Source organism: Myotis davidii, unplaced genomic scaffold, assembly GCF_000327345.1.
Source record: "Myotis davidii unplaced genomic scaffold, ASM32734v1 scaffold1219, whole genome shotgun sequence".
NCBI lineage: Eukaryota > Metazoa > Chordata > Mammalia > Chiroptera > Vespertilionidae > Myotis > Myotis davidii.
Genome location: NW_006290442.1, coordinates 270216 through 295808, shown reverse-complemented (window position 1 = coordinate 295808; position 25593 = coordinate 270216). Strand labels below are relative to the sequence as shown.

General features: G+C 46.8%; 1 protein-coding gene and 1 long non-coding RNA gene across 2 annotated transcripts in view; one reads left to right on the top strand and one right to left on the bottom strand.

Annotated features, from left to right (window-relative positions):
• The window catches only part of PRMT8 (protein arginine methyltransferase 8), a 70062-nt gene extending 45466 nt beyond the window's left edge, over positions 1–24596 (top strand). The window contains exons 7-10 of the mRNA XM_015563751.1: positions 5973–6088; positions 12500–12650; positions 22884–23005; positions 23742–24596. Coding sequence (XP_015419237.1) covers positions 5973–6088; positions 12500–12650; positions 22884–23005; positions 23742–23825 — 473 coding nt within the window. The 3' untranslated portion in view covers positions 23826–24596. The remainder of the gene's footprint in view (positions 1–5972; positions 6089–12499; positions 12651–22883; positions 23006–23741) is intronic.
• Positions 20571–25593, bottom strand: part of LOC107183045 — a 10464-nt gene continuing 5441 nt past the window's right edge. The window contains exon 2 of the long non-coding RNA XR_001513821.1: positions 20571–21615. This is a non-coding gene — a long non-coding RNA (uncharacterized LOC107183045). The remainder of the gene's footprint in view (positions 21616–25593) is intronic.

Sequence of the window (25593 nt, the reverse complement as noted above, 5' to 3'; positions counted from 1 at the left end):
GTTCATAATACTTTATCAGCTGAAAACTTGTTTTCTTAGATTAAAAAAAAAGCCAAAAAATACCTTCATTGTTTTATCTGGTCCAAAAAGGACTGTTTTGTTCTATTTAATTTAAAGGATAAAATTTCTGTGACACAGTCCTGGTCCTTAATGAGGTTATACCAAACCTTTCATAAGGATAGGAATGGCCACATCTCCCCAACCAGAACTAAACACGACAACGCAGCAAAGCACCCCTCATATAAGTAACACACACATAATTCAGCCCAAAGCACGAGGCAGAAACTCCAGAAGTCCGACGAAGCCAGCAGTTCCTGCCCCTCCAGTGGTCCAGCCTTCTTTGGCAAGATGACTGTGGAGGGTCAGAGACTGAGCAGATGAGTAAATGCTTCCTGCCCTGAGAGGCTGAGACTCAATCGCTTGGCTAATTGATTCACAAAATGCCTTTAATAGCTGTTAGTGCTACTGGATGAGACCACAGCTGGACTGTGCTATGGAATGTGTGTGTTCACACCCTTCTGGAAATATAACATCAAAGCGTGATGTTGAGGTTCAGAAGAAGACAGAAATAGACGGTTGTTTGAGGCTCTGTGCCCTCTCTCTTCAGCCAGTCTGGCATCATTTCTAACATTTGACAGGATTCAGAGGTAGGGTGGCCCAGGTTAGATGCTTATGCTTTGAGGTCAGCCAGCCTTGGGTTCAAATCCTCCCTGGGTCACTTTGAACAAATTACCTAACATCCTTGAGCCCAAGTTAGAGATAATATCACCAATCCCGTAGACCTGTCATGAGGATAAAGTGAGATGATGCATATTGAAGGACACAGCAGTTCTTGGTGCTCTGTGGCACCAAACTGGTCTAGTCTCTGAACTGTCGCTCACTAAGCCCCTTTCTGCTCCTGGCTCTGGCTGACTGCTAAGCTTTCTGGCCTCCAGTGGCTCAGAATCTGGGACAAATGTGCTCTCATGGTAGGTTGCAGAAGCAACTCAACAGTGAATACTGATCAAATGTATGTCTAAATAGGGCACTTTTTGCCCTGGAGCTGCATTGTAACACTGCCCTTGGAGTCCTTGCTGTGTGACTGCACCGACAGGGTTCTGCGGAGAACCTCCAGGGCAGTCTTCATTCTCACGTGCACTTAAGTATTTATTGAGCTCTGACCCTGGGCACAGCTCTTTAAGGAATTTCCACGTGGTTTAAAAGCAAACATATCTTTTCCTCCTCCCTCGGTGGTGTTTGGGAACCTCTGGCATGTGCACCTTTTAATGAGCAAGTGGGGCCAGAAGAGGATCCGGCTGGCCCTGCGAGGTACTAGGGGCACTATGGCTACCCAGGTGCCAGCCCAGAACTTGAGATCATGTGATTGAGCCTTGCACTGTCTGTTGCAATTTTCATAGCTTCTGGGAAAGAAAAAAAAAGAAACTCAGCCCCATTTTCTCTTGTGGAATGCTTGCTCTGGAGTATGAAAAAAAACACACACAATACACACACACACACACACACACACAAACAGAAACAAAGATTAAACACACATTTAAAATCTATTTAAAATACAGTTAAGTTTTCTATTTAAATGTGCTTTTAAATGATATGCTTTTGTTTTTAGTAAAGCAGGAAAACCCATTTAGAAATCAGTTTCAAATAAATGAAGATTTTGGTTACTCTGAGTTCTAAATAAAAAGTAAAGCACAAAGGTTGCTGGTTGCTAAGGGAACAATTGTAAGCAAATTTCATTTGGCTTAAGAACCAGCTAAAAAAGAAAGATCTGAAGTGGGGCAGGAAAGTGAAACATGCCCAGTCCTTTCAGAAAATAAATTGTTAGGAAAACAGCTTCCTTTCCTCTCCCTTTCTCTCCCCACCTTGCTTTTCTTCCCCTCCCCTCCTCTCCTCTCTTCTCCTCTTCTTTCTCAACCACATGTAACATGGGAACACAAGAATGAGTAAAATATAGAACCTGCTCTCAGTTTGCTTACCAACTACTAGAGAAGATAGAAAGTGAGACAAATGACTGGCTTACAGCTTATACTAGGCTCACAATACATATTTTGTTGAGTGAATGAATGAGTAAACAAATGAAGGCATAAAAGTAAACCACAGAGGAATATAGAAGGCATACTGTTTAAACTTGAGAAAGGAGTAATTATTTTTTTAAAAATTCTACTATAATTTGGGAAAAGTAGAGTTATAGACTCTCAAATTTTGAAGGAACCGTGGTAAGTATTCTGTTTGAATTCTTACCCAGTACATGAATCTCAACCAATACATGAATCTACAAACTGCTGAGAGTCAGCGGGATGGATACTCGCTTCCTGGCTTATGAGAAAAGGATGAAAAGGAAGGCCTACTGTTGAGCCAGTGGGGCCTGCTGCTGGAGGGGTGGAGGGCAGGACCTCTGGGAGGGCTTGGTTGCTGTGCATGGTTTCTCCTCCACTTTTACCTCCAAAATCCAGAGCTGTAGTCTCTGGCTCTGGCCTAATTTAAACAAGGAGTTGACTTTGTTCTTAAGAGCCTAAAATATATAAAACTATTGTAAACACCTTTTCTTCTGTGTGGAGAAGAAAGCTGTCAGTGCCACCTGGTGACATTTGTTTTGTTCTCTGAGGCGGTCCCATTAGCCCCAGCAGAGAAACTCAAATTGCTGGGCCAGAGTTGGGAGGGAGGATGGAGCTACAGCTCTTGCTAATGAAATGTGAAATTTGTTCTCCAGTACTTCACATTTCTTCTCCTCCAGCTGTTTTTGAGGTTTTCCCTTTATTTTGATATTCATCAATTTGACTCTGATGTGTCTAGGTATGTTTTTAGTTGTTTCTATTCTAGTTGGGGTTCCATGGAATTCTGGAATCTGTGGGCTGATGATTTCATTAGTTTAGGGAAAATTTCAGCTATTATCTCTATAAATATTTTTTTTTTCTGACTGATTCTTTCTTTTCTTCAGGGACTCCAATTACACATATGTTAGAAGTTGTTAGACATTGTTTCATTGATCTTGGGTGATCTATTTTTTGTTCATTTTCCAAAAGAATAGCAGAGATAGATGAATAATATGTATTCCCAGGAAAGAATACGTCTTTTTCTCCACTGAGTTACTAAAGTGGTGATTTGAGTCAACTTAGTATGTAGTTTTGGTAGGCCTGGGCTTCATTGCTGCTTCAGTTATATTCATTGTACCCTGGTGCAGCTCTTTTAAAGAGTTTGTTTCAATCCTTAAGCACAAGTTCACAGATCCTTCTGATGTTATTTTTTAAATCACCAGAAAATTAATAGCAACATTTTCTGGTAGTAAATGGACCTTACTCCACATTCACTCATTTGGTAGATAAGATAGACTTGCAATAAAAATTAATCTGTTTGATTTGCATTATCTCCCATCCCTGCTCCACTTTGTTCAAGGAGGTTTTGGGAAATGAATGATCAGCAGAATGGAGAGGGAAAAATCTAATGTCCTGGCTGATCCTGAATAACTGAAGGCAGTATAGTCTAGCTGTGGACATAAGACATGAACTAACCCCTGGGGGAAAACAAAACAAAACACCTAAAACACAGGATATTGTGAAGCAGTATGGACACTAAATATTTGGGAATGAAAGAGCATTATATGTGAGTCTGTATTGAGCCAGAAGCTACACAGTAAGTACTGAGGATACAGGAGGGTCCCATGGTGGGGAATGGCTGGAAAGGGTTTATTAAAGGCCGTGAGGCTTCAAGCTCACCTTTGAAGGACTGGGAGAAATTTTAAAGGTTATCTAACACAAAGTTTCCACACTGTGGTTGGAATTGCCTGTATAGATTTGTAAAGTTACAGCTTTTGAGTCTGGAGGTTCTGAGTCAGTAGGTCTGGTTTGGGCCCAGGTATCTGTATTTTTTAAAGTGTCCCAGATGATTCTGGAACACAGAACTAGTGAACCAAACTCTTCATTTTATAAACAAGCTCAAGGAAAAGGTTGATCTGCCCATGGTCACACAACTCTAATGGTGGCAAAGCCAACGCTCCAACCATATAGTGACAATCACCATCTGTCAACCTCTCTCTACAGGCACTGTTAACTCAGTAACAGGGTGCCTTACACTCTGTATGTTTATTATCACGTTTAATCCTCATAACAACTGAAGTCATCATCTCCAATTTAAAGAAGAAGAAAGCAGCTCTTTGAGAGGATAATTTCTTGTGAAGGTTACACAGCAAATAAGTGGCAGAGCCCAGATTTGAACTCCAAAGCCCAGGCCTTTTAACTATTACATGCACAGACTCCCTCAGGCATTTGCCCAGCACTTGCACTAAATTCAACTTATGCCACAGCCGCGAGGGAGTAAGAGCAGGAGCATGGTGCAGGCTCTTAAGGAAGGATTCTAGACAAAGGCAGTGTGTCTTGGTGAGAAAGTTTCATCTGGGGAGAGGATGGGTAGGTATTTCCAGATTCTAGAGGGGAGTCTGGCGCATGTCCTGTTGCCGACCCAGCAGCTTCCTTCTCCAAATGCAGGTTTCAATTGGGAATTTGGCACCAGCCTCGGGTGATTTAATGGGGTTTGACTGGCATCTTATCCTCAAGCCAGACTTTCACAAGTGCTCATCCTCTGGGAGACGGTGATGTTCTTTGCCTCTTCTCCCTGTGGAAGGTCTTTATGTGCCTTAGAAAAGCATGAGTCAAAGGAACACAGCTCTCACTGGATGTTCTTTGTTCCCTCCCCACACACGCCCTCTCTCAAACATATCTTAGGGACATAGTTCCCTAAGATACCATGTATTTGATGAACATTTAAAAAATTTTAATCCTGAAAGATTTTAGAAAAAAGCATCTCTCCTTCAATGCATTTCTAAGCCCGTCTGTAAATGGAGAGTTCAGCTGCCTAGTAACTGAGGCCTCTGCAGGCCCCCCCTGCATGGTGCAGAGGGGAAATTGTATTCCCAGTGTTGTCATATTGGCTCAGTGCAGCTGAACCGTGAGGGGACAAGCTGGGTTTGTCCCCTAGTGCCACTATCTCCCTGATGAGTGACACTGGGCCTGATACTGCATGTGATCCAGATGCCAACTTCTTCCAGCCCTAATTCCTCATCTGACATATAGAAGTATCCATCCTCATGGGGTTTCCGAGGAGCTAAAGTGAAGAATCTGGCCTGGGCTTGGTAGTCACTCAATGATCACAATGATTATCACCATTGAAGGATGGTCTTAGACCATCAGACTTGCATTCATTTACTCACCAATCCTGGACCCGAAAACTTTCTTTCTCTCAAAGCATCTTATGAGCTGCCCACGGGGTCACCAAGCACCGCTGAGATGGTGTGTGCCCCACCTGGGGGGTATTTCTTATGGGAGAGCTCCATAGTGAGAGCATCATGGCATGTGAGAGAGGTAGAGACTCTCATGGACACCCCCTCATTTTGCAGTTAAGAAAGCTGAGATTCAGGGAGGATAGGGAGTTTGCATAAGTCTTGACCAATAAGTGGTGGTGCTGAGGTTCAAACTGTAGCCTCTTTCACTTTACACACCCATGTTTCTCTCTGCTGCATTGAAGGTTCAGTGAGTGGGGACTGGAGAAGGGAGAGAGATGGCCAACCTAGGTGTGTAGAATGGCTGGAGCAAAGGCACTGACATAGAAATGTGGGTTCAGAGGAGACTCTGCTATATCAGAGATGGGGACAGGAAAGTAGGTGTAGGAAGACAGGTAATTTGGATTCTATTCTTAGGCCTGTAGCATTCTAGCTGTATGACCCTAGAGAAGTTTCCCAGCCTCTCTGAGCTTTAGTTTTCCTAACCATAAAGCAGGACCTGTACACATAAGATAGTGTGAATGAGCATTTGGCACATTGCAAAGCTCTCCACCCAGAGGAGCCATTCTGCTGCTATTCTGATGCAGGGGAGCACGGGCTGGCCCTCACCCCCTTGGGCATGCTGTGCTCTGGTACTCGGGAGGGCCTGGGAGACTTCTGGGGCTCCTGCTGCTGGCCCTCATGTGTTGCTCTGTTCCCTCAGGGTGGGAGAATGTCTATGGCTTTGACATGAGCTGCATCCGGGACGTTGCCATGAAGGAGCCCCTGGTGGACATCGTGGACCCAAAGCAAGTGGTGACCAATGCCTGTTTAATAAAGGTTTGCAGACTCATCTTTCATGGACCTGGATATGCTGGAGACCCAGTTGTGCCACCCTGTGGGCATGCCAGGAACCCAGCTGTGCCACCCTGGAGAGTGGTGGGCCTGGAGTAAGGCATTGCCAGCTCCTGCTCGGCCCCGGCCTGGTGTCAAGAACACCTTAGTCAGAGCCTTTGGCATCACAAGATGACCAGTCAAAAAATCATATGGAGAGAAACTGGAGTCCACAGTGGCACAGCTGATTGGAAGGAGACAGTACTTGTCCTTTGGTGGTGTTGGGGGCAGGGGGTAATAGAGGAGAGGACATCCTGCAGGCAGGAGGGTCTGTTCAGGGTTGAATAAACTACTCCATTCAGAGGTGAATGGCCCTCTTACAAAAGAAACCTGGTACCGAATATAATTGTATATTTGTATACAATTCTATAATTGTCATTACACTCCCACGTCCTAGCACACGTGGGACGTCCAGACAGCAATACCCACCTGAGTGTTCTTGTTCATACATGATCTAACATTTCCCCCCCAAAGCTTTCTTCAGTGCAGGTGCAGTAGTCCCACCTCTGTAGCCCCACCTCTTCCTGAATGGGTCAGCATCTCCATTATATCAATCCCTAGTGTGTTCTCATTATCATTGAATATCCAAACAAGCCAAATTTGATAGAGTAAAACACAAAGCTCCTCTTGACCTCCCCTCCCTTTCAAGCGCATGCTCCTCCTAGAGGGACCTCTATTCACACATTGAATTGAGCTTTCCAGTCCTTTTGCTAAGTCTTTGCATGCATATATGTTAATATATTATGTTGAGTCATATGAACTATTGATATGTGATTTTTTTAAAGCTAGGAAGACATTAATTTCATATGGTTCAAGCTGACTTTTTTATTTAAAAATCTGGATTCATTTATGTAAGTATTCATTAGCTCACTCAGCCCTAATCTTGCTAAAACATACTTGCCTGCTCTGTCCTGTACATATCACCTCTTTTCTGAAAATATTGGTGTGGAGGACTGGGACATTTACAGCGCATGAAGGGGAAGGGGCCCAGGGCCACTGGGGATGAGAGGAAGTTTCTGAAGGACTAATGCTGATTTGGCACATGAGGAATGTGCTTTGTCCCCAGACTCGGGCTTCCTAATACCACAGCCCTTGGTTCATAGCGTCACTGTGGCATTTAGAACAACTTCTGGGAGCAAATAAAATGACATGAGCCTCACACAGGTCTCAACAGACTCTGTCTCCCTCTCATAACATTCTATCTAAGAAGTTTGGCTTTGGGTCTAAGTCACAGACTCTCCACTGACACAGTTCTCACTACTTTATGCGACCAGTTGCAAGTCCAGGCAGGATTGACTGTGGTCAAAGGTGTCCTTTAACTTCTTCCTACCAGCCCCTCTGGCCCTGAAACCTCTCCCTTCGGGTGTCCCAAACAAGAACCAGGAAAGCACACTGTGAAACATGCTCACCATAGTGCAAAACATTTCTGTAACTACTGTGGAATAGATAGAAATCACTGTACAACTACATTTGTCAAAATGACTTGGGGCAGCTCTATTTGACCATTAGGCAGATGTTTGGCATGCCTTGAGCTTGGTGATAAAATTCCTCAGTATGCTTGGGCCCCAGGTGGCTTTCTGTCCCTGACCTGCTGGTGTGACACTGTACATCTGCTGGTCACACTGTGGACTGGCCTGCTTCCATCTGCCTGGGCACCCAGCTTCCTTCCTCTGCCTCATCAATCAGGACCCAGCAAGGGACTTCCCTTTGGTAGCAGCCAGGGGACAGCAGCCAGGCTCAGTGAAGGAGGCATTACAGGCACCAGAAACACCAGAAAAGGTGCTATTGAACAGCCCCCTGAATTGAAGGAGGACTGTCCCCTCCTCGGTTCTTGTCAGTCTCATAGGAAAGAATTCAAATGAGCGACCCTGGACAGCTGTGTTGTAGTAAAGCAAATAAATTAAAGAAACAAAGCAAGTAACTTTATTCAAGATTCAAGGCAAGCAAATCTATCAAGATACCACTGCCTTACGAAGCACAAATGGCCCTCAGCTAATCTGAGGAGCCCCGCCTAGTAGAGGTTCGGCTTTTTGTGCTTTTCTGTCTACCACTTTTTAAATTCCTCTGCTGGATATCTTGGTACAGACTACTTTCAAGGGCTCCCTTTTTCTTTGTTTATGGCTTTCCTAGAATTTATAAGAAACATTTGACAGTTTTATCTTGACAAGCCCGAGACTGCCGGCTTTGCAGGGGTAGGGAACATCTGGCCTGAGGGCCATATAAGGCCCACAAAATCATTGGGTCTGGCCCTGCCAAGGCATTAGGGGTGAATTAATTAAATGTTTGACCAAATAGAGCAGGCTAATTTTTAAGTTGATAATTTTTAATGGCCCCTGAATGATGTTATAAATATCCAAATGACCCTTCACAGAAAAAAGGTTCCTCACCCCTGGTTTAAGGAGTGAGATAAAACTCCCCCTACCTTCTCCCTTCCCTGAGATGGCTGACTTCTTTGTTTGGTGGGTGAGATAAACTCTCCCTTCTTTCCTTCCCTTTTCCCCCTCCTGCCTTAGCACTTCCAGGTTGATTTAAGCTATGTATTCTCTGGTTAGAGAGGAGAGACATTAGTCATTTGTTCTCAAGCTCCTTGACTGGGAAAGATAAGATCTTGCTGCAAATTGTCTGTAAAGCTGTCCAAACTTATTAGGCATTTAATTTTCTTGTCTCAGTTTCCCTATTTCTCTGCCTCTGGGATTTTTCCTAGCTCCTTACCACCTTGTTACAGAAGGGCAGAGAGGCTGTGAGGAGGTGTCAGGACTGGAGCTCTGAGCTGCAGTCCTGTCCCTCCCTGCCCCACTCCCTGACCTCTGGGAAGGCTGGGGACTGGCTGTGGTTGCTTCCTCCACCAGGAGCACCCTTCCACCAGGAGCACCCCTCCAGCAGCTATCTTGCTAATGTGCTAAGCAATGTCATGCTGAGCCTGTTGGGAAAACACTTGCCCTTATTCACACACTTAATTGCTATTTTCATGCTATTAACGTTGCAGAGTGTGACACTTTATTATAATTAAGACTCTGTTTTGACCAGACTTCTGCTCTGAGACAACCATTTGTAACATTATTTAGTGGTGGGGATAGCAGCAACCAGGGGCTCTTCTGAGTAATTGATGCCTGCGGAGCCCTCCACTTAATGGGGACACCTGAGGCCAAGCCATGGGGTTTCCCAGGGGTCTCAGAGATGCTGTTGCTGCTGTGAAAAGAAAGCAGCCTTTCAGCAAAGGGGCCTGGGTTTTGGGGGAGCCAGGATAACTGCGTTTGATTCTGTAGACTTGGGGTCTGAGACAATGGAGCTGAGCTCAGTAGGTGTCCGTGGCTCAGAAGCCCAGCCACAGCTGATCCCACTCTCACAGATGGCCCAACCCCCACTCCTAGAGACCCACTGCCTCCACTGGCATCATTTTAATGTATAGCTCCATTATTTCTGTTTTGGAGGCTTTTATTCCTTCGTAGGTCCCCATTAAGATGCAAATGTCTGCAGGACCTAGTGGAACACTGTCAGCTAATACTGTTGATAGTTGACATTTGGTTGATGGACAGTTGAGAGCAAGACCCTATAGTGGTAGAATTCCTGATAGATGGGTGGTGTGTGTGTGAAGTGAGGGGAGTGACAAGGAAAAAGAGCCAAGTCTAGATGTGTCACAGAGCCCACTTTCCAGTTCTCCCCTCTTACGTTCAAGCCAATAGGTTTGGGTATTTTTAGCTAAGCCATGAGGACTCATGGGAGATTTTGGATGCAGGGAGCAGCACAGTCTGAGAGATTAGTCAGTTGGTATAAAGGAGAGACCTGGGAAAGGGAGGACAGTTGTCACATAGGAAACCTGTCAGGTGCCATGTCACACAGCGAGGGTACACAGACCAGTAAGGTGTAGCCTCTGTCAGTACAGAGCTCCAGTCCAATGGCAGGCGCAAGACAAAGGTTGTGAGGCTGCTGGGATGAGCCAGAAGTAGGGTAAAAAGACCAGGCTAGGCTCATGGCAGAGGGGACAGAGAAAAAATGCCACGGACCTTGGAAAGAGCCTGGAGCCTGGCTAGCTGGCCCTGACTAAGAAGGAGATGGAAAAGTCAGTGAGTGCAGGCACTGGGAGCCTGGTGGACTGTGCTGATGCCATTAATACAAATACAGTCAGCACAGCTTGTTTTGAGAGTTGTTGAGCTGGTGGGAACCTGTGGATAACATGTGGCCAGGAAGGATAATGATCAACATGAAGGCTGACAGGTACTGGGTCTAAACAGACTTCCTGAATGGGAGTGATGGCCCGAACTAACAGAATGACATGTAATGGAGGGTCCCTGCACCTGGGCCCCAGGAAGAAAGGACAAAGGATTGTGAGAGGGATGAAGTTGGGGAGGGGATTGGCTGACTAAATGTAGGAGGAGCCAGCAGTGTGCTCTTTGAGGTCAGAGGCTGGTGAAGTTGTCAGAAAGCATGACTTTGGAGAAGCAAATGGAAAAACAGCGGCAGTTGGAGAAGAAAAGGTTTTGGTGTGAGCTGGAACAAGCATTCAGCTTATTCTGTGGGTGGAGATTACAGACTGGTACCGATTGGAGATGTTAGGAAATGGAATCGGTTGCCTGGTAGGTAGTGAATGCATCATCCCTGAGGTGTTCAAGCAAGCACCAGGTGCCACTTCCTGGAATGCTTCCGAGGGGCTCTTGCATTGGATTCAGGGGACTGGCTTTCTACTTCTGCATGCCCGACCCAGGACTCATCACTCCCTTAGTTCTGAACCTTACTGGGGCTCCCACATTCCCTTAAACCTGTAGTCCCACCTCTTCCCAACTAATAAATCAGAGCTCAGCTCTCCTGGGGATGTTAGAACTGCTCGCCACAGACACCAGAAGGCTCTGATGGCTGGCTCCCTTGACCACACCTCCTCCTCCTTGTCCCCTGGAGGCAGGACTTCTCTTTAAAGGTCCCCAGGTGCATCACATCTGCTTTTCGCTTATTTACCCCGGAAATATGTAGAGATAAGGGCATTTCTGCTACCATTACTTTGTCTCTTGCCTGCGCTTGTTTCCCACCCTCAGATCCCTGTCCTAATGATTCCCAACAGGTTTTGTCATTCCCAACACGTATTCCCAATGGTTCCTCTAGGAATCATCCCAGACACACATGTGTCTGGCTCTTGCAGTCCTCAGGACAGAGATCCTTGCTACATACTCCGACCATGGGAAGTCCTCCCTTAGGCCTCACTGAAAGCTGCCTGGATACCTTTTGGACTTTTGAAAAGTCTGCCCTGTCTCACTGGAGCCAGCAAACAACAGCCAACATTCTTCACATAGAAAAGAATGGCACAGTACAAACTTTTATTACACTTGCTCCCCACACACGATTGATTTTCAGCCACTTCCCAGCTGAAATTGTTAGAATTATTAGTTCTTCATTCTCCAGCCAGCACTGAAAATCTCTCACTTCTTATTTACCCTTTTCCCTTTATCTCCCTCTTTCTTCCTTCCTTCCTTCCTTCCTTCCTTCCCTATCCAGACTTGTTATAAATGCTCAGCAGGACTTCCTTTAGCTCAGTCAGTGACTGTGGGGAGGCTCTGGTCCTCATTCTTGTGATAATACTTGATGCCTCCTACTGCCAGGCACTTAAATATCAAACATCTGGGAAATGAGAGTCTGGTTCTCCCAGATTACTGGGAGGACGTAATAAAGCACAGATTGCTGTTCCAGTTAAGTAGGGCTAGGATGCCCTCCCCTCAAAATTTGTTCCCAGGTGATGCCCACACACGTCATTCTGGGACCTCACTGTGAGAACCACTAGATCAGTGATGACGAATCTTTTGAGCTCGGCATGTCAGCATTTTGAAAAACCCTAACTTAACTCTGGTGCCATGTCACATATAGAAATTTTTTGATATTTTCAACCATAGTAAAACAAAGACTTATATTTTTGATATTTATTTTATATATTTAAATGCCATTTAACAAAGAAAAATCAACCAAAAATATGAGTTCGCGTGTCACCTCTGACACGCGTGTCATAGGTTCGCATTACTGCACTAGATGAACACACGATGCTGAGGTGGACCACTCTGAGGACATTCGGGTTGGGTTTAGGATTGCTCTGTCGAATGAAGCTTCTTTTCTCTCCCCTCCCCCCTCCACAGCCACACCCACAGCAGATTTACCCTTTTAATGTTGTTCCCCCTGGGTGCTGACTCATATCTGTTTGTATCATTGTTCCACCCTAGAAAGGATGGAGGGGGTCATAGGGAGGGTGGTAGGTGGGCCTGGGGAGTCACCCTTAAGTAATGACACCCTGGAGCGTGTACGGTAGGTAGTCCCCTGCAGAATGCAGCTGCCCTGGTGGAAGTGCTAAGTGTCTGGCCTTCTCTCTTCTCTGGGCTGCAGGAGGTGGACATTTACACGGTCAAGACGGAAGAGCTGTCCTTCACGTCTGCCTTCTGCCTGCAGATCCAGCGCAATGACTACATCCACGCCCTGGTCACCTATTTTAATATTGAATTTACCAAGTGCCACAAGAAAATGGGGTTTTCCACAGGTGAGCCTTTTGTTGGCATTCTAGATCCTCCCTTCCCCCATAATGAGGTATTGTGGGGAGTGACACAGGGCTGGCCCCAACTTGGGGGAAGGACCTGGGCATTAGCCAGGGGCCCTTAGTTGGCATCTTTAAGCCTTCTGCAGCTGCGAAGTAATCTAAGAAAAATGCATGTCACCAAAATTTTGGCTTCCCAAGGAGAAGGTAAATAAAATTGTGACTGCCATGGCCAGAGCTATGAGAGAGCATTAAGTGAGGAGAGGCAGGGGTTTGGGGCCCTATTCAAGCGCACATTTGCTCATTCAGCATTTCTAGAGCATATTTTATGAGGGGGTAAGGAAACAGAGTGGAATTAGGTTTCTCTCCCCCTGCCATGCCTCACTACAGATTCAGTAGACTACAAGTGGCGTCTCTATGTGCCCTGCTTTCTTCACTACGTCCACCCAATCCATCCTCATTAATTCCCTGGCAGTGGTCCCCAAAGACCACCACTTCTCCCTCCCAGCCCTCCTGCAGAGGTGCCTCACTGCCTGTAGCAGATGAGCCCAAATGTCTTAGCCCAGTAAGTGGGAGTTCGGGGACTTGGCCCTAGCCCACTCCTCCAACCTCATTTCTTACACTTCCTTAGCTTTGCCTTCCACCCCTGTTCCATTCACACAATGCACTTTGCAATTCCCTGAACTCAGTGAGGCTTCTTAAGTCTCTGGGAATTGCCTCGCATACCCCAACTCTGTGTCCACTGCAGTGTGCCATGGGAGCAAGAGGGTCTTTACATTATGTCAGAAGCTCTTGTCATGTCCTTTCCTCCAGATAGCTGCCTTCTCCCTGTGTCCTCACATGGCCTGTCCTTTGTGTGCACACATCCTTGGTGTCTGTGTATGTTCTAATCTCCTTCTAAAAGGACATCAGCCAGATTGGATTAGGGCCCACCATAAGGGACTCATTTTAACTTAATCACCTCTTTACAGGCCCAGCTCCAAATACAGTCACATTATGAGGTATTGGGGTTAGGTATGTGAATTTGTGGGGGACACAATTTAGCCCATAACACCTCCCCTGTCCCCACCTTCTCACCTGGCCCACCCCATTAGAGGTCTCATCTCTCAGCTCGGTATTACTTGGTCCCCTCCTTCCCTCTTGGGTCAAGCTTAGGTGTCCTCTCAGGCTCCCTAACACCTTGGGCTTAGATCTGTCATGGCCATGTTTAAACTGATGCTTATACACAATAGCAAAGAGGAACCAAAGGGTATAAAAAGTCCTTTCCCCATTCACACCTCAGAGGCATATATTGTTAAGGATTTCTTTTTCGTCCTTCAAAAAAATTTCAATGGTGCACAATGTTAGAAATAAGTCGAGCCCCCCAAGTCAGGGGTCCTGGTAGAACACAAAACATACACAGGAGCCAGGCAGCAAGGCAAACATCTTTACTTCTATGTAGAAAGGTAAACACACACATAGTCTGGAAATGTGTGCACACCCTGAGCAGGCAGTCTGCTTGGCTTAATAATCCCTGACGCACGTGACCTGTCCCTCACTCTTGATTGGAGCTCAGCTCATGGTCTTTCCCAATTGACTAATTCCAAGGGAGGGGGTTGGCCTTTGCTGTTTCAAGATAGCAGCCCCCAGGGAGCTGTAAGCCATGTGGCCAAAATGGTGACTGCCAAGTCACGCAGTCCAAAATGGCGGCTGTCTATACTGTTCTTTGACAGAAAAGATGATTTGTTTATTCTCACAACAAGCACATCCACATCTATATACACCTTTTTTTATGCTTTTTATTTGAAATAATTATAGACTCACAGGAAGTTGCAAACATAGCACATAGAGTTCTGTGAACCCTATGCCCAGCTCCCCACATTGGTGGCATCTTACATAACTAGAGTACAATATCAAACTACAGCATTTAAAAAAACACAGATTGACTCAGACCGTACACTGCCTTCTGCTACCTTTCCTTTATTTAACAGTATGTGTTGGAGGTACTTCCATAGCCTCACAGAGATACCTACTTTCTTTTTTTAAACAACAGCACAGAAATTCAATGTAAGGCGTGCCATCATTTACTCAACATTTCCACTCATTTTTTTCAATCTTTGGTCTCCCAATGAGTTGGGATCACATCTCATTAGTCTCTGCTCTCCTGGCTTCTATGGCAGTGCTTGGATCATAGCAGATCCTAAACAAATCTCTATGAAAAAACAAATCTCTATGGGGATGTATTCAGAGTCACCACTCACGTGGAGTCACTCTGGGACCTGGGAGCACGCAGTTGGGTTAGTGTGCACGTGGCAGGAATTGGTGGGTTCTACCAGAATTCAAGGATGTGATTTATTCACTTCAGAAGACCTGGTGACAATGCTCCTCTCTCACCTGTTGTCAGAGCAAGCGACTTACCTAATCCCTCGCAGAAGGGCTTTTTCCAGAGCCAGTGTCTCCCAACTGCCAATGCCAGGGTTTTCCCATCTCTAACAGCCAGGCCAGTGCTGGCGCTCCATGCCCTGGCAAAACCAGAGGTCCAGTCTGGGTCGATACAGCGTTACCCTTTTTTGAGGGGCAGCCTGCAAGTTCATCTTCTTGGTCGGTAGGGACAGCCAGGACAGAGCAGGGAGGTTTTACCTAGACCCTGGCAAGCGAAGAAAACTCAGCCTCATGTTGGTGAGGAGTGGGGGCGGTGAGAGGGTCAAGGAGCCTGTGTGGGGACCAGGGCTGTGATTGGAGGCCAGGAGTGGAATCACAAAGGCTGGCTCTGCCTCCTCCACCACCAGGATGATGGCCTGCCCTGCTGTAGGTGCCGAGGAAGAGGCAGTTTGGGAAAATTCTGGCTTTTGAAAGCCGGGGCTCCAGCCGTGTGGGTCTTATCTGGAGTCCTTAAGGTCAAGCAGACAGCCTAGGGAAATGGCTCTCTGGCTCTGTGGTGTCAGGGACAACATTTCTGATGCCCCCCCCTGGCAGGAGTCTTGATTAAATTCAAGTTCAGAATCAAAGAAGTCAGCCCTGGGCTGCCTGGGAAATAGTGAGAATTTCAAGTGCTAAGTCTCCAACCACAGCTTCTTTCCTTCCTGTTCTTGGACACACCCACCATAGTCCCACACAAGCCCCTAGGAGAAAGAGGATAACAAGTATGTTTTATAAGCTCAAAGACCTTGGGTCCAGTTCAAGGTCTGAGCATGCCTCTTTGTCTTTCACAGTCCTGGCATTATGTCCCCTCTCCTGTGCACAGAATCCCAGGAACTTAGGTTCTGAAAGGACATTCGGATTTCCTGTAGTCCTCCTTTCCTGTGTCTTGGAGTAGAAGTTCTCAAAGTGTGGCCCATGGACCAGCAGCATCAGCATCACCTAGGAACTTGTTAGAAATGCAAATTCTCTGCCCCCCCCACCAGACCTACTGAGTCAATAATTCTGGGGTGGGGCCCTGGAATCTGTGCCTTAAATTCTGCGGGTGATTGTGATGCACGATCAAGGTTGAAAACCACTGCCCTTGTGTAAGCCTGCCTCACCAGTGCTACATCCTCTAGAAAGGCAGTTCCATCTCCTGACTGCAGTATGCCTTCTGACTGCATGCCTGCTGGCTGATAGATCCCTCCTGCTGCAGACTTTCCACATACATAGTGATCAGGGGAAATTAAATTGTTTAGCTGCTTTCTCAGACACCCGGAGATGTCAGCATGGGGTTTTGCTTCCCACACATAGCAGATGTCCTTACCAGTTAGCAAGGACTTGGCAGTGGGCTTTACACAGACCCTCTGCACCCTGACACCAAGGAGTATTTCCTTTCTGTTTCTAAGGACCCCAGATGCACAGAACTGGATCAAAATTAATTCTTGGTTCATGACATACTGTCATAGTTGGGTCATGCACAGTTCACTTTTTGCTTATTTATTTATTAACTAGAGGCCCGGTGCACAAAATTCATGCAGGGGGGTGGAGGGTCCCTCAGCCCTGCCTGAACCCTCTGCAATTTGGGACCCCTACACCTTTTTCTTATCAAGCTAACTTCTTCACATTTAAAAATTTAACTGAAATACCACCTACTCTAGGAAATCCTCTTTGAACAAATCTCTTGACAATCTGGTGAGTTAGCTCCTAACTCAGTATTAAGTATTTTCATAGTATATCATTCTTCTTCTTTAACAGCAACTTAGTGTGGATGCAATGTGCTTCTCATTCTTGCATCTGAATTTTTTCTTCTTGCTCTTGTAATAGCACAGCTTATCCAATTTACATTTGCCTTTCAAGGGCTTATATTTGGTTCAGTTTCTAGTTGGCTCCCTGCTTTTTATTTTAAGCAATAAATTTGGTTTGTGATAGTAAGCCTCACTTGTAATCAAGCCTATAGGTCTCCCTATCTGAATATTTCTATAATACCTATCATTTTAGCATACCAGAGATTGTGTTCATTTATAGAAAATAACAATGTCACCTTATCATTTAATGTGCCTCAAATATCATAGCATAGTACACAGTTCACATGGAACTCAGCTTCCTTTAAAATAAGAAGGGATCCCGTACTCATGAAGCAGCTACTTCCACACATATTTTTTTTTATTTAATTCACAGCACATAATCTTTGTGCTAATTGTTGGAAAATCATTCCAGCAATTGCCTCTGTTCCTCTCTGTATTGTTGCCTTACATTCTGATGTCATTACTGTGCTTTTATCATCCACTCACTCTAATAAGATTGTGAATTACTTAAGGGACAGTCCAAATGATTGTGATGAGAGAGGCCCACCATTGCTGGAGACCTCTGATTTTTATTTAAGGGGCCTCACTTGTTCTGCACCTTTACAGAGGGGTGAGTAGGGGCTGAGGGAATTTGAGGAAACCCAGACAGAATTCTCCTCCTAAAAGATTTTCCTAAGTAGGTGCCCGGGACCACCGGGAATTTGTCCAATTAAAACCCGGACACACAGCAATAACAAAGGTGCTGGTCTCCTATTGCTAATGCCTAGGGATCAAACCCCAGCCTGCAGGAACTCACCCCCACAGTCAGGACTGGGCCGCTGGGTGGACCTGGGCTGGTGCTCCTAACTCTGGGGAGAGGGAGACTTCCCGAGGCTGCAGGCTAGAGGCCCCGGACTCCGCGCCACCCACCGAACAGGTCCATAGCGCAGGCTGGTCAGCAGAGCAGCTTCTTCACCTGGGATCACAGGGAGGCCTGGCCTGTTTGCCCTGTGATGGGCACCAGGCTTGGGGGCATGGACACGGGCCGCCACTTGGCGCCTGCGCACACGCAAGCTGCCATGGGGCAGGAACATCTGCTTGGTGCCTGGACCCATAAGGCCTGGAGTGGCCGGGGGCATTCTGGGACCCCAGCTGCTCAGGGCCTATGTGTGGGCCTAAAGGCTAGGAGTGGCCTGGGTCCTGAGGATGTTCCTGGGACCCAGGCTTCTTGGTGCCTGCATATGCAAATTAACCTGCCATCTTTGTCGGGTTGATTTGCATACTCTCCTGATTGGCTGGTGACCATAGCAGAGGGACAGTCAATTTACATGTTTCTCTTTTATTATATAGGATATCATGAATATCTGTGAGTTCACCACCTAACTCAGGAATGAGAATAAAATAAATAGTAACTAGAAACAAGGCTATTATTGTTATTAGAATGTAATACATCAGCTAAGAAATAAATTATTAGAATGTAAAATATTAACCAGAAACTCATTATTAATAAATATGGTTATACTTCATAAGTGTAAGTAAATTAACTTACCGTCACATAATAAATCCATGTGAGCTCACTACCTAACTCATTCACTTAAATGCTATCAGTACCTTTCCATCCACTTGGATGCTCTACTATCCCTGCCCCACCCATATCACCTCTAGGTGAACACTATCCTAAATTTTGTGCTCCTTATTTCTTTTCTATTTTAGAAAAGTTTTATCACATGTGTGTGCAGGCCTCAACAATGTATTGTTTGGTCTCAGCTATTTTTGAACTTCTTGCAAAGTGCAGCCTGCTTATGCGGTCCCTCTTCATCAACCCCCAACCGTGCTCCCATCTCAGCAGCAGCTGACACTGGGGAGCCCACTCCAGAACACACTGAGTCTTGTGCAGTTTGAAAACAATCCCCATTAATGGCCTGCCACCTCCTCTCTGCAGTTCCAGGCAGGAGCCCTAATGGGCACAGGTGCCCAGGTTTCCAGGCTGTGCTAGCCAACAGGCCTAGCTGTCCCATTCACCGCTTTGGCACATCCTAGGCAGGTACAGGGAGGAAAATGGACCTGGGGCCCCCGTGGCTGCTGTGTAGTATATAGAAGAGCAGTAGGCTGAGTATGAGCAAGCCTGGATTTGAGTCCTGGTATTCCCAGGATTCAGCAAAGTAGGATGATCAGGCGCTGAAAGTGACATTGGGCAAGTTAGTCTCTGGGTCTTGGATTTGTTATGTGTGAAATCACACCATTGGACCTCAGTGGCCTGGCAGCCCTTTTTAGTTTTGCTGTCCTTTGACACTGAGTCATTTTCTCAGGTCAAGGAGCTTCTTGGTGCATAGTCTTTAATTCTTCAGAGAGCTTGTGAACCCCCTAGGGCAGTGGTTCTCAACCTGTGGGTCACGACCCCTTTGGGGGCCTAATGACCCTTTCACAGGGGTTGCCTAAGACCATCGGATATATAATTACATATTGTTTTTGTGATTAATCACTATGCTTTAATTATGTTCAATTTGTAACAATGAAATTGGGGGTCCACAACATGAGGAACTGTATTTAAGGTCGCGGCATTAGGAAGGTTGAGAACCACTGCCCTAGAGCATATCATTACAAATTTACAGATGGAAAGAGCATTAGATTCCACTTAACTATTGGGAAGTGAAACAGAAAGCAGGATTCCACTTGTTTTCCAAAAGCACCAGGAATAATCTTGTGAACCCCCTGCTGTTTGCTCCCATGGTCCCTGTGGTCACAACTAATGCCAGACTTGTCTTCTCACTTAGGGGATAGGATATAAAGGGGGTAAGGCTGTATTGGTTGCTGCTCCCCAAATTTAGGACCATAACTGGCACATCAGAGGCATCTTGAATAGATGTGTGTTGAATGAATCAATGCATGCATGCATGCATATACACTTGGAATCCTACAGGCACTATTGGTCACAATCACTTCAAAATACAAAACACAAGCTGTCTGTAATCCAGAACCCAGAGAGACTATGAGGGGAGAGGCCTCAGGGAGGGAGAAAAGGGGTCCAGATATTGAGTATGAAGGCATCTTCATAACAGGGAAAGCTGAAGGCAGAGGAGAAGAAAAGACTTTCTCGCTGACAGGAACTCCAGGTGTCCTGCACAGCCTGGTGGTGAGTGCTCGCTCTCTTGCACCGCAACTTCCTGGATGCTTCCCCAGGACACTCTAGAATCTAGAATTGAGAAGCCCACACTTGCAGCCCAGAGCCATAGTTTATGGATAAGTAAAATGATATATCACTTTCCATAATTATGAAATAGCCACCTAATGCTTAATAACACCTTAACATAGGCTGACTATGTTATAGGTTGGGTGATCATATAATTTATCTTTCAATTAAGGAAATCTTTGAGAGTGAGAGAGAGAGAGCTAGTAATAATTATACCAGGAAAACAGAAGTAAACTGTGCACAACAGGTTTGGTCATTCTTAGTGTATCTTTTCCCTGTTCTCATCCCATCTAATCCTCACAGAGTCCCATGGTCTGGAGGTGTAGAAAATGAGCCCCAGGGTCATGTGCAAATATGTGGCAAAGTGGAAGCTGGAAACTGGGTCTGTTGTGCCCACTTCATAGTCCTTCCCACTGACACCCATCCAAAAGGTGTTATCAGATGTGAACCATTAGGTTTGCTCAGCGATTTCAGCCATGGCTGTTCATCTGCATCACCTGGGGGAGATTTTTCAGTCTTGGCAAACCTGCTCCCTTCTCACCCCCAGAAATACTGAATTCAAAACCCTAGTAGAGTAAAAACAGTTGACTTTTAATAAGTTTCTTCTGGACATATTGTTGGAGGATCAGGACTGAGAAGACTGGTTTAATTAGTCTATAGCTTGTGAACCCATCATGGAAATGAGACCTTGGGGAAGTTCTTAACCTTTTGATGTTGATGTCAGGGGGAGAGATCACTTTCCTACAACCCAGTGTGGGCGTATTTTGGGGCTACCATCAGAGTCAGACTCCTAGGCTTGGTGACTGGCAAATTTGAGGCAGTGAAGTCTCTGGGATTCTCATGAAGCATCTGACGAAGTAAAAGAAAGAAGGTGCCTGAATCCTCTTGCCTGAAGGTCTATAAGAACTGGAGAGACACCTGTCTGAGCTGCTGTAGGTGGCAGTGAGGGGCGAGAATGCTGTCAGTCACACACTGCTCTTTGCCACACACACACTGAAGACTGTCTTTTGACAATTTATTTAGATGTAGTTGGCAGGGAAGATGCTGGGAGCAGGCACACTTCGTCTGTAGACAGCAGTACTAGTATAGTACTGCCTTAGACCAGAGGACAGGAAGGCTGGATGTGTTTGGGGATCCAGGATCAGAGAGTCACAGATTGCATGCCCATGATCCTCCTTCAAGCCATTCTAAATATTCAGGCTGCTCTTCCCCCTCTAGGACCTTGAGTTTGCATCGATTTCCCACATGCACACACTGAAGGCTACTCAAGTCTGAATCCAAACCACTGACATTTGATCAATCCAGTTCATTGCAAAGGGCAAAGAAAGACAAAGTCTTCATCACCATTCAAATAGTGCTTGAAAGATGTTAGAGGCCACCTGGTCTGACTTGGTGCATGGTAAATACCAAGTCAGTGGACCCCAGGTAGCTTGTAAGCTTGTGATACAGTTCTAATTCTTTATGGTGAATTGAAGTCTGCCTTTTAGTAATTTCCGCCGACTAACCTTTGTTCTGCCTCCAAGGTCACACATGAGTTTTTCCATGTGACAGCTTTTTGTAATGTTTAAAAGGCACTTATGTTCTCCCCCAAGTCTCCTTATCATTAACTTTGGTCCTAAGCAAAGAGGAAATCAGCATTAATGAGTCCTGTATCCTGGTGGGGAAGATAAGTGCCTGAAGGGCCAAGAGAAACTGACTATAAGATGGGATCTTCTATTGTTCTTAGGTTCAAAGCCCTCAGTGTAACTGAGCATCTATGGATACATTGAAACTTCATGGGATGTTTATCTAGTCTGGTTTTATATCAAATAAATCATTTGTTCAGTGCTTAAAGGCCTACTAAGTGAGGTGGTAAGCACTGAAGATATAACAGTGAGCAGGCCTGGCATGGTCCCTGACCTCATGGATTGCAGTCTTGGGGAGGATACATACAAGTGGGCAGAAAAGACATTTATGCTGCAACATGACAGGCTCAGTGTGCCCTAGTCCAAGTGGGCGGTCAGGCAGGGCTTCACAGAGGAAGTGACCTTGAAGGATGAGGGAGAGAGAGCATGGTGAGCAGGGAGCAGGGGGGAAGAGTGTTCCAGGGATGGCTGTTGCTGAGGAAGATGGCCCATTAGCTGTGCCTCTCATGGAGCTGTGGAATCTGTACTGTGCTGAGAGGGATGTGTGCAATTTAATGGCAAATACAGAGGAGGTGCAAGCATCAGCGTGACTTTGGATCATGCAGGAGGTGTGGGCTCTGGCCCAGCATTGGGGCTGTAGAAAGAGAATCATCCCTCATTTCTATTTGAGCCAGTTGGTCAGCACAGCTGAGACCCCTGGTGAGCCTGGGCCAAGGGTACTAATTTTGGTTCTAGGGCAGAGAAGCAGGAAGGGAAAGCTATTTGTAGGACTGGGCTGGCAATGGAAGTGGGGAAATTGGGTTAGCTGTGGAGTTTGCATAAATGATGTCATTTAAGGGGAAACAGGATGTCCTACTCTATGAATCTCTCCCCTACACTGTTGGAAAGTCTTCACTCTGTTGAACTAATGAAAACACACACACACACACACACACACACACACACACACACAGGCATTCTGAGATTCATTTTTGTTAGGAAGTTTAGTTGGTGAGAGGGTATCAGCTTGTTCTCTTATGATCCACAGCTAAGACCCGCAGCCCTGAGGGGTGGGGATCTGATGGAAGGAGGGGTCCCTGAGGCTGAGGAGGAGTTCTGGGGTGGGCTTGGAGCTGGCATGTGACCCAACAAGAGTGTTGTGTGGGCGTCAGAGTCCCAGAAGAAAGCCAGTGACTTGTAGGCAGGGTCCCAGCCTCAGCCTTTCTAGAGACGCCTTCTCTGACTGTTCCGTCCTACCTCCCTGTCCTTCGCCCCTCAGCCCCTGATGCCCCCTACACCCACTGGAAGCAGACCGTCTTCTACCTGGAAGATTGCCTCACTGTCCGGAGGGGGGAAGAGCTCTATGGGTCCATCTCCATGAAGCCAAATGCCAAAAATGTGGTGAGTGCTAAAATGGCCTCTGTGTGGGCAAGTGTCAGGGGGAAGGGACCACAGTGCTGGTCCCAGTGTCCACTCACCGAGGCAACTCAGCGCCTTGTGCACAATCAGGAAAGTTACCAGATGAAGCAGTCAGAAGTTGGGCTTGGATGTAACTAGGCATTACTGAAGGACTCCAGGGTTGGCCCCTAAAAGCTTGGGAATTTGAGACTTTTTCTAGCCCCTCCTTCCCCACCTGGACTCTCAGCCTGGAGCACAGCGTCTAGCTCTTCATAGAGAGGCTTTGAGAACAGAGGCTGTTGCCATGGGTTTCACCTCAGTTAGGACAAGCTGAGCCAGGAAATAAGTTTCTGGTGGCCCAGAAGAAGTTTTTGCATTTCTTTAGTGGGCCAACTGGGTTGGAGATGGCGTGATTCTCTCTGTTTGAGCCACCCTGGCTGCAGGCAATGCCTTGTGGGATATGCCACAGGAGACTCACCCATCCCACTCTCTATTCTCCCAGGATGAAATCAGAGGAAACAGTTTATATTATTACAGGAAGAATTTAGGTTAGGAATCAAAGAACTTCCTGTGAAGATAATGAGGCACCAGAATAGATTCCCGAGGGCTGTTGGTAGGAACTCCTTAGCTAGCAACCTTAGGAGCAGAGTAGCTACCTATCCATCCGCCTGTAGGGAGAGGCGTGGGGCTGGCACTTCCCTCCACACTGATGCTGCGACCCTTTGCTCCTTCTCTGCAGCGAGACCTCGATTTCACAGTAGACTTGGATTTCAAGGGACAGCTGTGTGAAACATCTGTATCTAATGACTACAAAATGCGTTAGCACACGTGGGAAGCTGCAGAGAGCGAGCGAGAAAAAACCCTCACCTCGATCTGCAGCACTGTGATGAGAATACTGTTTGCAGGACTACACACTCGAAAACCAGAGTTTTAAATTCTGCCTTGAAGATTGGGGAACTCGCCAGGGCTCAGGTGGCCCTGACACTGGACAGATGACCTCCAACTGCTCAGCTCTGCTCTGCTCTGTGAGCCCTTCACAATGTCTTTGCTGTCGCTGACCATGAGCGACCTCCAGTGCTGCGGCTGGGCCCGGGGACAGAAGTGCTCATGTATACCTATTGTCCTTTACTGTGACTCTCCGATCTCCAGGTTTTGCATGCTGCAGGTATCTAGGGCAGAGGCTTCACTAGAACCTGGAGGCTAGTGTCTTTGATAGAATAAGCCGGATTGTGTCTGTGCGGTGGTGTGTGCGTGCCTGCGCGCGGACAGCATATACAGTCGCTTATTTACCCACAACACTGTATATGCATGCATATACAACCACTGGGTGTACCCAAGTGTCCATCCAGGGCGTGTGTGCACGTGCGCGTGCGTAGAATATCTATTACTCCCAGAGGAGATTTTGTTGCTTTGGAATAGGACTTTGTTTTGTGATTAGCTCTCCCCTCCCCCACCCCTGACCAGATGTAAGCAGCTATGAAACATTCTCTGTACTAGCTTTGGTCTCCTTTTGACTAGACCGTGGCTCCAAATCCTGGAGCATAGTACCACACACTCTGTGGGAGCTCAATAAAGGCACATGAGAGTGAAGCAATGGGACGGCTGTGTTCCTGATGTTTTGAGGGGAAGAGGGTATGGGGGGGGGGGCGAAAGGCAAAGGCCGTGATGGAGCAAAAATGAAAGGGCAGCACCTGGAAGAGGGTATGCTTCAGGAAGGGAGGCTGCTGGGTAGAAGCAGCTGTGAAGTCAGGACTGGCTGAAAGGCACCTCCCGCAGACTCTCGGGGTGGGAGGAGGGTCCTGGAGCTGGAGTGGGGGACATGAGCTGACTGAGAATGCTCTAGAATGGGAGGCCACATGTGTCCTGGAGTTAAGCCAAGGTCGGGAGCAGGAAGCTGGGATGTGCTTGCTGCCGGGAGGGCTTGGGGAAAGCAGGAGATGGTGACTGAGCTTGTGGTTCTGAGTCACTGGAGAGAAACAGGGCAAGGTTTGAGGGGAAGGCCAGTAGGCAGCAAGGGACACTCCCTGTCTAGGGTGCTGAGAGTCTGCTGGGTGTGCTGGTGAGTGATCTTGTCCCTGCCCCTCACCCCTGGGCCAGTATCTGGCCTGACCTGGCAGCCTCCGCATCAGCAGGAGCCCACCCATCTTGAAGGGGGCCTTCCCTCTGAGCTCAAGCAAGATACTTGGTCCTCGAGGTGGCACGCAGTTTCCCACAACAGCTCCCTCCCACAGTGTGGTGGATAAATTTCCAGTCCTCCCAAAGTCTTCATCCTGCCACCTCTGGGACTCCAGTCCCATCACAGAGAGGCAGAACCAGGTGAGAGATGCCTGGGGCTGTGACTGTTACTTGAGGAAAAGGTGAGAGTGTCACCTGTGGACAGGGACCAGGCCTAGCTTCCCTGAATATTCAATTGCCAGAGAGGGGAGGGCCCACCTCTGGTTTTAGGGGCCAGCCACCTGGGGCTGTAGCACCACTGAAAGAAGGGGGCTGGGCCAAGTGAGTGTTTTCCACACCGTGTCTTGGGGGCTCTAGGGGTTGTGGGAGGTGCCAGGGGCAACCCCCCAACTTCAGAAAGAATCATTTTTCCTTTC